The 13672-nt window shown below is 41.2% G+C and overlaps 1 protein-coding gene across 7 annotated transcripts in view; it reads left to right on the plus strand.

Moving 5' to 3' along the window:
* Positions 1-4857, plus strand: part of LRRC8D (leucine rich repeat containing 8 VRAC subunit D) — a 109603-nt gene extending 104746 nt beyond the window's left edge. For all 7 annotated transcript variants that reach the window (XM_036918382.2, XM_036918379.2, XM_036918378.2 and 4 more), the window contains one exon: positions 1915-4857. In XM_036918382.2, coding sequence (XP_036774277.1) covers positions 1917-4493 — 2577 coding nt within the window. In that variant the 5' untranslated portion in view covers positions 1915-1916 and the 3' untranslated portion in view covers positions 4494-4857. The remainder of the gene's footprint in view (positions 1-1914) is intronic.
* Positions 4858-13672: the final 8815 nt, after the last annotated feature.

The raw sequence follows: 13672 nt of genomic DNA on the forward strand, positions 1-13672 counted from the left end.
AGAATAAAGGGCTCCCTTGGAGATGTTATCTCCCATTTGCCCTACTGGGGTACAAATATTTCTTGTTTTTTTTCCCCAGTTCCTCTGTCTTTTTTTTTTTTTTTAAAGATTGGGTGCCAGGCAGTTCATACTTAAGCCCTGAAGTATGGAAATGTGATTTCTAGTAATTTTCCCCAAATTGCAAGCACAACTCAATAGTTTAGATATGTTTGGAGTTCCTGGGCTTATGTTTACCTGATTACGTGAAAGATATTTCACTTTAAAAAAACCTACAGATATGAGAATTGCTATTACAATTGAATAGATATTCATGAATTTTTTAAAGAAATATTACATACCTGCTCTGTGTTAAGTATGTGGGAGAGCGTCAGAAAAAAATAAGACGTGGTCCCTGCTTTCAGAGACTTGATCTAAAACAGCACGAGCAGAATCAAAGTGATAGTGGCACCACTCTCCATTCGGTCATTCCAGAAAAGACACTAGTAACCAGTCATAGCACAATTTCCTACTGAAGCCACAGTCAGCCTCAAAATCCTTTCCAGCACAGCGCCCCAGGCAACTTTTGCATAGAAGATAAAAATCTTCTATCCATTGTTATAAAAATAAGTATATTCCCAGAAACTTAAGTACTTTCCTTGCCTTTTACCTTTTTGTTCTATCTGGCTAGCTTTTCAAAGATAACATTTTATGTATGAATATTGGAACCTGAGAACCTTCTGAGAAAGTAGAATATGGTAATGTTACTTTTCAAGAAGTTGAAACTTCCCAATTCAAGAAAATAAATGTTTTTTTCACATTCATGAATACAGAAACCCATTCCCATTACTTGACTCTGTGTTTTTCTTTATTACTTCCAGAATGATTGTCCTTGTATTTTATTATCTGTATAAGTAGTTTCAGGATTATAAAGCTGCCAGCTGTTAGTATATTGTTACCATGCTTCTGAGTGTCCTGGCACTGGAAATCCCTTCATTGCTGCAGGGTCACCTGCTTTGATGGAGATCAGAAGGTCGTTCTGGTCCTGACTTCCTCGGTGTCATCATCACTGATGGTTCCATGCCCACCTGTGTCTTTGGCCCTTTTCTCATTCCTTTTTTCACTTCCCATTGGTGCTGCACCAAGGCCAGAGTTCCGGCTATGTATATTGATAAATCCCAATTATGTATACTAAGGCTTCTCCTAAACTCTAGACCCTTAATTTCAACCATCCATGAGAAATTTCCACCAGAGTGATAAGAGCTAACAAATACTTGTGGCCAGAGGGTGTGCAAAGAGCTTTACAATCATTACCTAATTTAAGCTTTCCAACAGTCCTTAGAAGTTATCGTCCCCATTATACAGATGTGAGATAAAAAGTTTAAAGAATGACTCGTTAGTAAGTGGTAAGCCTGAGTCCTGTACACAAGGCTATGTAGAGGTTAATAATATGCCCAGACCCTTCCGTTTTGGCTTGTACAAAACAGAAATCATCCCACCCCTCTCTTTACCCCAGAACTTGAGTCTGAACCTTAAATCAGTCTAATCCACAACAAATACCATACTGTTCTCATATCTTTCTTCAAGTCCAGTAAGTTTCCAGTCTTTCAATTCTGTTTCCTAAATAGCTCTCAGATTTCCCCCACCCTCTTTACTCTAACCACTAAAGACTTCGTGCAGACTGTATTTCTTACCTGGAAGGCATCTTTATTCCCCACCCATTTTTTTCTCTTCTCATGAGATAGAAGGAAAAAGCTGCTACAACGAACCACTACCTTTCTCATATTTGCTCCTTTTCATTTATTTTCTGCTACACCCATCTTGGATAAAAAGAACCTGGATGAGAAAGTTGTAGTTTGTCACAAGGAAAGAGATCTTCTCATTAGATGTTCTCACTCACATCCCTGGAGTAATGTCTCTTGTTTTCTTGTTTTCTAGGAATGTTTACCCTTGCGGAAGTTGCTTCACTTAATGACATTCAGCCAACTTACCGAATCCTGAAACCATGGTGGGACGTATTTATGGATTACCTGGCTGTCGTTATGCTGATGGTAGCCATCTTTGCAGGAACCATGCAACTTACCAAAGATCAGGTGGTCTGCTTGCCAGTATTGCCATCCCCTGTAAGTTCAAAGGTACAAGCACCACCGGGAAATGCCGACGTTACCACCAGTATCCCGAAGATGGACGCAGCCACCGGCCAAGACCAAGATGGGCGAACAATGAATGACATTTCCTCTGGCACATCTGCTGTGACACCTGACATACCTCTCAGAGCCACATATCCTCACCTAGATTCCACAGTTCCAAGTCAGGAGGCAAAGAAGGAGAAGAAAGATCCGACAGGCCGAAAAACAAACTTGGATTTTCAGCAATATGTATTTATTAATCAGATGTGTTACCATCTGGCCCTTCCATGGTATTCTAAGTACTTTCCATACCTTGCTCTTATACATACTATTATTCTCATGGTCAGTAGCAACTTTTGGTTCAAATATCCCAAAACATGCTCAAAAGTAGAACATTTTGTGTCAATATTAGGAAAGTGCTTTGAGTCTCCTTGGACCACTAAAGCGTTGTCTGAGACAGCATGTGAAGACTCGGAGGAAAACAAGCAGAGAATAACTGGTGCCCAGACTCTACCAAAGCATGTGTCTACCAGCAGTGATGAAGGGAGCCCCAGTGCCAGTACCCCGATGATCAACAAGACAGGCTTCAGGTTTTCAGCCGAGAAGCCGGTAATCGAAGTCCCCAGCATGACCATCCTGGACAAGAAGGACGGGGAGCAGGCCAAAGCCCTGTTCGAGAAGGTGAGGAAGTTCCGGGCGCATGTGGAAGACAGTGACTTGATCTACAAGCTCTATGTGGTCCAAACAGTGATCAAAACAGCCAAGTTCATTTTCATTCTCTGCTATACTGCAAACTTCGTCAACGCCATCAGCTTTGAACACGTCTGCAAGCCAAAAGTCGAGCACCTGACTGGTTATGAGGTATTTGAGTGTACCCACAATATGGCTTACATGCTGAAAAAGCTTCTCATCAGTTACATATCCATTATTTGTGTTTACGGTTTTATCTGCCTCTACACTCTCTTCTGGTTATTCAGGATCCCTTTGAAGGAATACTCTTTTGAAAAAGTCAGAGAAGAGAGCAGTTTCAGTGACATTCCAGATGTCAAAAATGATTTTGCGTTCCTTCTACACATGGTAGACCAGTATGACCAACTGTATTCCAAGCGTTTTGGTGTGTTCTTATCTGAAGTCAGTGAAAATAAACTTAGGGAGATCAGTTTGAATCATGAGTGGACATTTGAAAAACTTAGGCAGCATGTGTCACGGAATGCCCAGGACAAGCAGGAGTTGCACCTGTTCATGCTGTCAGGGGTGCCTGATGCCGTTTTCGACCTCACAGACCTGGATGTGCTAAAACTTGAACTGATTCCAGAAGCTAAAATTCCTGCTAAGATTTCTCAAATGACTAATCTCCAAGAGCTTCATCTCTGCCACTGCCCTGCAAAAGTCGAACAGACTGCTTTTAGCTTCCTCCGAGATCACTTGAGATGCCTTCATGTCAAGTTCACCGATGTGGCTGAAATTCCTGCCTGGGTATATTTGCTCAAAAACCTTCGAGAGTTGTACTTGATAGGCAATTTGAACTCTGAAAACAATAAAATGATAGGACTTGAATCTCTCCGAGAGTTGCGGCACCTTAAGATTCTCCATGTCAAGAGCAATTTGACCAAAGTTCCCTCCAACATTACAGATGTGGCTCCACATCTTACGAAGTTAGTCATTCATAATGATGGCACTAAACTCTTGGTACTGAACAGCCTTAAGAAAATGATGAATGTCGCCGAGCTCGAGCTCCAGAACTGTGAGCTAGAAAGAATCCCCCATGCTATTTTTAGCCTCTCTAATTTACAGGAACTGGACTTAAAATCAAATAACATCCGCACAATTGAGGAAATCATCAGTTTCCAGCACTTAAAACGTCTGACTTGTTTAAAATTATGGCATAATAAAATTGTTACCATTCCTTCCTCCATTACCCATGTCAAAAACTTGGAGTCACTTTATTTCTCTAACAACAAGCTGGAATCCTTACCAGTGGCAGTGTTTAGTTTACAGAAACTCAGATGCTTAGATGTGAGCTACAACAACATTTCAGTGATTCCCATAGAAATAGGATCGCTTCAGAACCTGCAGCATTTGCATATCACTGGGAACAAGGTGGACGTTCTGCCAAAACAGTTGTTTAAATGTGTGAAGTTGAGGACTTTGAGTCTGGGGCAAAACTGCATCACCTCCCTCCCAGAGAAAATTGGTCAGCTCTCCCAGCTCACTCAGCTGGAGCTGAAGGGGAACTGCTTGGACCGCCTGCCAGCCCAGCTGGGCCAGTGTCGCCTGCTCAAGAAAGGCGGGCTTGTTGTGGAAGATCACCTTTTTGACACCCTGCCACTCGAAGTCAAAGAAGCATTGAATCAAGACATAAATGTTCCCTTTGCAAATGGGATTTAAACTGAGATAATCTGTGCACATCCATGTGCAGGGACAACTTCCTAGATTGCAAATGCTCACCTACAAGTTAGTGCAAGGTAATGCATTTTAGGAGTAGATACATCTTTAAAAATAAAACACACAGAGGATGCATAGAAGCTGATAGAAGACATAACTGAATGTTCCATGTTTGTAGTGTTTTAAGTCATTCATTTCCAAATCTTCTCTCTTTTCTTATTTCTTTTGGGGAAAGGGAAGGAAAAATTATAATCACTAATCTTGGTTTCTTTTTAAATTGTTTGTAACTTGGATGCTGCCGCTACTGAATGTTTACAAATTGCTTGCCTGCTAACGTAAATGATTAAATTGGCATTTTCTTACTATACCACCTTTTGGGAGGTGTCTTGATTTACTTTCTTAATCGGTGCCATATTGCTTTAACTCAGGCCACTAAAGACACATCAGGTCCAAACGTGTAAATTTAGATTTGCTGAAATACTGATTTCTTTCCTGTTTTAACTTAAAGCACCTCAAATAAGCACTTCTTATATTTGACTACCAATTCAGCCACTACTAATTTCAGAAGCAGGTACTCCTGCTTCTGAAAATCCATTTTATAGATGTTACACTCCTGAAGGCCTAGAATGCAGTAAAGGCGTGAAATTGTTGAGGGTGGGAGGACTGTTTGTTTTTTAAGAATGAGTAACAAGAAAAAATAAAAATAGCACTCCCTTTATTAAAAGCTGCTTTTCTGGAGTTCTGACTATATTATATATTTTTCTATCAATACTATAGGATTGCCTATAAATAGAAAATGTTTTCTAAAAAGAATTTAATTACAATTTAATACAATTTTTAATGGCCTAGTGATTAACAAATATTTCACCGTTTGGAAAATAACACAGACTCAAAGCAAGTATCATTTAATTTCTTGCCTTTTCCACTGTTGTTAGAAAAAGTAGGACTTGTGATTCATTGAGTTGGAAAACTGGCTTTCTCTATTCATTTTAGTGACAAGCTGTATTTCCTGTGTTTGTCTGTAGCTGGGAAGGGTCCTTTCATGTCCTAAGAATTGCTGGTAGAATGTATTTTTAGAAGATGGTTTTCCTTTATTTAACTTATAAACAGAATGTCTAAATACATCTCAGAATTTCCCTGCCACCTGTTTAGGTATCAGTTGGCAGGTATCTCGTAGGCCTTTCTACAGGAGTGTTTTTTCAAAAGGAGAGAGCTGTTTGGAACTCTGGATGACAAAGTAGTGTCCTCTCTGTATAGAACTGGCCTCATTTAATGAAACACTGGACATGTGCTTGTCACACCTTTGAGTGGCTTGAAGGGTTTTGCAGGGAATGTGAAAAGATGGACTCACATCCTTGCTTTTTCTCCCCCAAACTGGTCTTCGGGGGTACTGGCCTGTTACAAGCTCTGGTGACTCTTGCGTGCTGCAGAGCCTGTAAACACTCTGAGAGGTACTGTCACTAGTAGAAAGGCTGAGGCCACGCAGCTGACTTAGGAACTGACCCCAGCTCCCGCATCCTGGCTGCTCCCTCTCCTCCTAAAAGACATGAGGTAGAAGTCTAGCTTATAAAAGCCCAAGTTTAGAAAATCAGAAGATGAGGGCATTTTTTTGGTAAAAGCAAATTCTCTTTCATGTGTGCATCTTTCATTTCTCTCAGCATTCATTGATGTATTTGCTTGTCTTGATTATGCCCCTAATTTGCACCTAGCTGGTTCAAGGAACTGGGGATTCACTGTTGGAACAAATCAGAGCCCCTGGCTACATGGAGCTTTATAGCAAAGTGAAGGAAATAATAATTCTACGGATGAATTGCAACTGTAATAGAGAACATGTATAGAATCTGTGTGAATGAGTAATAGCTGGGAGGGGGCACATTTAGTTAAAGAGGAGCTTCAGAGAAGTTCTGCACTTACAAACTGCCTATAAACTATCCTGGATATTTCCTTCCCACCAGCCACATAGGACACTGTTCTCCCTGTATAGTAATGCTACCACCAGAAATTGGTACAGCATTTTTAGTAGATGCCACAACATCTTGCTTGTGAGATAAACAGGCCAGACCTTATGATCCTTGCTCTAAAGATCAGGAAACTTATCTTTCTTGTTAAAATGAGTGCTTGTTTTTGAAGGGCACAAGTGATACACTGCTCACCTTGCTTTTCAGAGGAGAGACCTGTGAGAATCAGAGTCTGTGTGGCACTCCCAAAGCTTGGCACTCCCAAAGCTTGGCCATAGGTGCTTGTTTCCTAATCAGTACTTGGGGTTCAGTCACTTAGACCTGATTGGTGTTCCATGCCTTCAAACTATATCAAGGGGTACCATTTCTTCTACCCAAACATTTATTGACTTTATCAGACCTTAATGATTTCCTTGAACTCTGAAGAGTTCATGGTCAATTGATTTAAATGCCACATTCTTGCCACTGCTTGCAAATAGCAACATTTTAAAAGAGGTATCCTAAGAAATACTGATTGACCTAACAGTCTTTAAATATACTGGGCTCTTTAAATATACTGGGCTCAGAGACTCCACCAAGCAGCAGATGAGATCATAGGCCCAAATACACTGTTGTCAACCCATGTGTCCACAAGTTTATGTTGGCGCTGCATGAACCAGACATGGCAGGGGTGGGTGGAGGGTGGACACATAAGAATGTAAAGTTTTTGGTTTACCAGTATTTTCATATTTTTTTCCAAAGTCCATTGAGCACCATCTGAAGAAAATTACTATAAAGTGTCTTTAAATATTCTATATCTATGTGAGCCCCACAGAGTCTGAGAGAATCTAGTTTTGGCTCTCTGACTTTTTCACCAGCATTGAATTGGCTCAGCAGAGAGGATTGGCTTTTTTAGGGGTTCAGAAAGATGAACTGAAATTGTTACAGGGACCCCATTCTTAGGAGTAGATATTTAGCAATTTAATAGGTAGAAAGACTTCATTCTATGTAAGTCTTGGCCAACAGTTTCTGGCCGTTTGATATATTTTCATATGTAAAGGAAAACATCTTGTATTTTATTAATACTACTGCTAACACTTTCTCTGACTGTCTCCCCTGGACTGTACTTCAACCAGTAACTAAATGCTAGCTGCTGATGGCAGCAAGTTCCCAAGTGCTCTTGATACTGACTCACTGTAGTTGTCTCCATTCACCTTGCTGAATAAAAGCCAGAGTGCTGTGCTCTTGCGAAGATTGCTGGCAGCACTTACGTCAGTAATTCATTCCAATAAAATGGTCCCTTTATCAACCGAATCCCCAAACAAAAGCTGTACTAACAAAAAGCCCCTTTCATGAAAAGAAGTGGGGGGAAAGAAACTCTGGAAAACAGTTTTCAAATGTCCTCTAACTTGTGACTAGGACACAAAGAAGTGGCCCCATCTGGTCCTAGCTAGCTGTGGCTCTCCTGTGACAAGTGCAGCAGAGTGATGTCTGCTGCAGGGGAGTGGGGTGAAGGGACAGAACAGCAGCCTAGACAGCCTCTCAAGTCTGACCCAGTCTGGGGTGATGGTCATGCCACCATCAGAGGAAGAAGCCCCTTAGCTCACAAATCCAGAGAAATTCTTACTCTGAAGAATAGCTGTCCTTCATCCTTCTGCCTCTGGAAATACAATGTATAAATTGTCCCAGGTAAGCATGGTCTTCCTTGTGGAAATGCATGAGATGTTTTGCTTGATCAGTCCTGCAGGGTTTCATCCTGTAGGCTCAGGATCACCACCCTCCCACTGCTGTGGGACCCTGAGGTAGAACCTGCCCAGGAACTGCCTGCTGTCTCTGTCATCGGTCCTTTTTTTGACCCCTAAGATTCCAGGATCTGGAGTGGATCCTGCCTGTCTAGGACCATAGCAAGTTACTTACTACTTATGCCTCAGTTTCTTTAAATGGGAATAATGATAGTGCCTATCAGCGGCATTTTTTGTGAAGACTGAATGAGGTGATTCATTTAAGGTACTACTACACCTGACAGATAGTAAGCACTCAGTAACATTCCACTGTTATTTTTATCCCCAACTGTGACTTAACCTCTCTTAATATGTGTTCTCTCCTTCCTTGGACATAGAATTTTCATTGAACACATAGGAATACAGAATAACATGTGCCTACAATGAAACAGTTTTCACCCTTACATGGGGCTAGATGTGGCCATGTGTCTAAACTCTAGTCCACAGAGTGGGAATGGAAGTGGAATATATGATTTCTGGCTCCAGCCCTTAAAAGGGAAAGAGCATACCATCCCTGTCCCATGTCTGCTGGTTAAATTGCAGACACAGAAATGAGTCCAGTGTAGACTGGGCAGAGCAGGGCAGCAAGCCAGGCACGGCAACAGGGTAGAAGCAGCCTGAGCCCCTGACAGCTTCAAGGAGCAGGATTACATAAAGGAGGAATAAACTCAGTCTTGTTTAAGCCTCTATTGATTAAGACCCTGATACATGCAGCAATTCCTAAAGACCTTGCCACTCAAATTGCCGTGCAGGGACAGCACTTGGAACTTAGAAATGCAGCGTCTCAGATCCCTGCTCAGGTCTGCTGAGTCAAAATCTGTTTTTTTAACATGATAACTCTAAATGGCTTATAGGCATGTTAAAATGTGAGAAGCATTGTGCTACTTAACACACCTGCGAAGAGCCAGTCAGCCAGTCCTCATCAGGAGCCAGGGAGAAGAGGGCACTGGTGACAGGTGCTTCTACCGTCATCGGGGTCTGTCCCATCAGCTCCTTGCTGGGCTCTAACTGGGGAGGAAGTAGGGTTTTGCTGATGCTTGTGGTTTATACCAACTTCCATACCCCCCATTAGTTCCTGCTAGTAATCATATCAGTCACCACAGCAGCCATAGGAAGGAGGGCTAGCAGTCCAGCTGCTTAAGAGGCTTCAGTACTGTATGTCATTCTCCCAGGACTGTGAGGTTGAAGGTCCTGTAACTGCTCTAAGGACACACATGCTTATGCTTAGCCCTTCATAAGCCCAGGTCGCTAAACAACTCCGTTCCATTGTTGAACCTTCGGGCTAGGTCCAGGTTAGCTGCATAAAACTCACTCAACTGCATCATAACCTGCTCATTTTGAGCCTTCTCAGAATGTCCCTGGGAAACTGCCAAATAGCTTGTGAAAATTGGCTGGAGTAGTTTAAGGGAAGACCCAAAGGAATCAGCCACGTGTTGAGCCAAACTATATAGATACTATAAAGAAACATTTCTCAATTTGCCACCATAAAACTATAAACAGTAGGCATATAATTCAGTGATTTGAAATAAAGTACCACCTGGATGGAAACCTCTTCAAGATGTATCTCCAAGGGTTTAACCTAAGTCTTTCCTGCAACTTAGGCCTGATGGCTCTTTATCTGCCTTTGGCTGTGGTGGAAGTAGCTGGTCACCATCCAGATAGTAACTCATCTTGAAGATGGTGATTAACCAATCTTCTTCTCTTCCCCAGGATGTTGCAAAGATTTATCAGCACCGTGCCTGGAGCTCCCTGGTGATGAACGGTGCATAAATATGCTTTGCTGTTAATGTATCATTGTGGTAGGCAGGAAATTCAGTTGAAGACAGTTTTTTCATCTCCGAGACATAGTTGATGTATATTCAAGACTACACCTTCCACTGATCAATTCTAAGTAACTGTATTCTATAGATTTTGTTGTTCAGGTTTCCATTTCTGAAGGTAAAAGACATTAAGAAGCAGGTTGAACATGTAAGTAGCAATATTAATAGCTCTGATTCTCTGCCACATGGGCATTTGGCTTATTTTGACTTACTCACCACAGCAGTCCCAGGAGGTGTGAATTTTACAGGTGAAGAAACAGGTTGGACAATCTGCCCAAGGTCACCTAGCCAGCAGGAGACAGGGGCTCTGATACATCAAACAGTGTACATATCTTATCTCATGGAATCCTCAGAAAACCAATAAGAGAAGAGCATTATTCCCTTTCCAGAGATGAATAAACTGACACAGAGAGGCTAACTTGTCTCTGGTTCCACATGGTAAGCTGCAGAAACTCAAGCATACCTACAACCAGACCTATGCTCTGCCACCAAGCTACATGGCAGATGCCTGCTGCTTCGTCAGCAACTCAGAGGAGGTTCTGAAATCTGTGTTGACATCCGGTTACATAAGTCTGCCCCAAGCTAAGATCTTCCTTCATTTGTTAGCATTAGAGAGAAGTTTTTGATGTGCTTCAGCACCTGTCCTTAGCGATACAACTTGTTTCCTCTGTCGGCTGCCTGACAGTCATGAAAGGGCAATCCACTCAAGGTAATGTAATTATTTCCCCTCACTAAATGTTCAAGGCATGACCATCTTTACTCATGACCATCTTTACTCATGGTCATTTACTCAGAAATGAGAAAGCTCTATCTCCTAGCTATTTGCTGCAGAGTGAATGTGGTTGAGTGACATTCAACAGGTCCAGAACGGTGGGTGCAGGAAAACACTAACATTTGCTGAGCCCTCTGGGCAGATGTGACTTTTCTTCTCAGCATGGCATTTCAGACGCAGATTCCCAGGCTGTCACCAGCCCAGGCGGCACTGGCGCCAGCATCGTCCTGACCTTTATTTTCAGTGAATCTCTTTCTTCTGTTGATAGGCACTGTACTCCGCCATCTGGGCTAGGACAAGAAGCCGTTATTTGTGGTCCGTGGGGAGAAAGAAACAGTTTTACATGGAATAAACTGCTTACAAGAAGGAAAGAATGAAGTAGATTGAGAGAAAGAACATTCCCCTGCCTTTGCATCCCCCACACTTCAGATTTACATTTCAAAGCCTCCAGAATATTTTAATTTTTTTAGAGGGGTGGGAAGGCAGGTAGGTGCCTTTCTTCCTTCATTATCCATTGTAATTAGTCCTAATGCCTAAAGTGAGCTCAGTTTGGTAGAGTGAATTTTCACCAAAACATGAATCATCCCTAGGAAAGCATTTATGTGTGTTTCATATCTTTAACCCCTTGTAAAAGTGAGCAGAGATTTTATAAGATAACAACTCATATACAATCAATATAAGCAGAAGAATCTTCTCATTCACCGGGACTAAAATTAGAGTCAGTAGTGACCAAGAAAGTCTGCAGATGGATCAATAAGGAGCACAGAGGAGGCCCAGAAAAAGGTTTTAAAATATTGTAAACAGTTATTCTATTATTTACAGAATAAAATTAACCCAATGACACATTCTGAGTATAGCCTCAGTTCTTCCACCAGCCGGAGCTAAAAATGTAGTAAATAATGTGTGCTAAATTGCAGTGAATCAGGATCTGTTGCAATTGCTTTGGGGAAGATTAGAAGAGGTAGTCAACTACTTGTACTGAGTTCTTAGTCGCTAAAATTCTCCTAATGGTATAAAATTAAATAAATTTTCTTGGCCTCAGACTTAATTCCTTGTGTACAAATACAGCCTTCTGCCCAAAGTCTGACCACTAGCTCTGTCACTGGAACTGAGAACCTGCAGAGTCTAGTGACTAGGGTTCAAGCTACTGGAACTGCCTTGCAGGCAAGGTACTTAGCATGGGTCTGCTTTAACTTCTTTCTCTGTGAAATGAGGTTAATGACGGTATTTACCTCAGAGCATGGTTGTGGGATTCAATGAGTTAACAAATATAAAACACTTGGGACAATGTCTAGCGTGAGTGTTTAATACATTTTAATGGTTTTCATTAATAATGTTTCTAAAACATTTGGAAGATGTGTCCATAAGAAAAAAAGAAACTACAGCTATTTAAATGTGATGTTAATCTAGGGTTAAGGATATGAACACTGCCCAAATAACTAACTGTGCTCTCTTTCTTCAAAAGTCATTGGGCAATGACCATCTCACAAGCAGCTTTTCATACATGTATTAATTTGTGTATTTTGCTTGGCAAATCAGAGTAACCAGACTTTGTATTATTAAGAACTCTCTTTGGTTGGTTATGAATGTGTCTAAGCAGTTCTCCAAACTTGGGTCAGACCCAGTGACCCACTTGGCCAAAGGCCTAAAGACAGATTTCCAATGAACAACTGCAAGGAACTGCCCCGGACTAATGCTCTGGGTCCTCACTAAGGAAGGTTGACTGTGTTAGTTGTGCAGAAGATAAGGAATTGGTTGCTGGTATTGAGGAGGAAAAAAATGATTTTCCCTCTACTAAGGTTCACTGGTATAAATTAGACTGAGAAAAGACATTAACAAAAGAAAATCAAGCAGAGGTTTGATTTTCCCATTGTGCATTGTGCATACACATGGGAATACCCAAAGAGAAGTAACTCAAATGGATGGTTAGATCTTGGGCTTATATAACATTTTAACAAAAGAATAATCCATTTTTAGAGAAGCGACAAGCAAAGGAAAAGGACTTTGAGCTTCTAGAGGTGGCAAATTGTGGGCAGGCAAATATATGGGGAAACTAATAGCAGATAAGAGTTAACTTTAGCAAAGTTTGTTTTGTAGATTTCTCTGGTGCCAACTCTGAGATGATAAAGGGCTACAGGTCTCCAGTTGTTAACTTCTGTCCTCCCTGGTAGAGAGGGGGACAGTACAGCTTTGCAAATTTATGTGCTGCTTTTAGGCAAATGGATGTGGATAGAGAGCTTTCCTTGTATGCTTTTTCTCAATTGCTTTTAGCTCAAAATAATCCTTATGCCAAGGTGGCATATTTTGGGATGGCATATACTTCTTCACTGGGATGAGCAGTATTTTGTATTGCTTTTTGGTTAACTTGAAACTCATACTAAGACTGGTCATTGGGGCTAAAAGTGTTTGACATTTTCTTATCCAAGAATATGAAAAATCATCTCTGTGATCACAAATAATTGGTCATTGCTCCCTTTAAAGAATTCATTTTAAAAATATAGATATGTACCCTGTTTTTAAAATACCTGATCCATAAAATGCCAAGTTTATAGAACAAATGACTAAGAGGTCATCCACAAATCAAAAACAAAACAATCTTTCCATTTGTACTTCAGGGCTGGCTCCTCTGGAACTCAGCAAAAGTGGGTTATGTACAGTAGGAAGTTTAGAAAGTGCATCTGTTGGTTATAGCAAAGCATACTTGCACTTTAAACAGTATGCTTGTTTAAATAGCATCCTTGGTCCAGGCTTGCATTGAGCATCTTTGTCTAGTCATCTGTCCCTTTGCCAACCAAAGAAGAAACAAAAGTGAATAGAACTTACACAAGATAACACAACTCGTACAACATTTCCACTGCGCTTTTAACTCTGC

This window comes from Manis pentadactyla, chromosome 4, assembly GCF_030020395.1.
Source record: "Manis pentadactyla isolate mManPen7 chromosome 4, mManPen7.hap1, whole genome shotgun sequence".
NCBI classification, from domain to species: domain Eukaryota; kingdom Metazoa; phylum Chordata; class Mammalia; order Pholidota; family Manidae; genus Manis; species Manis pentadactyla.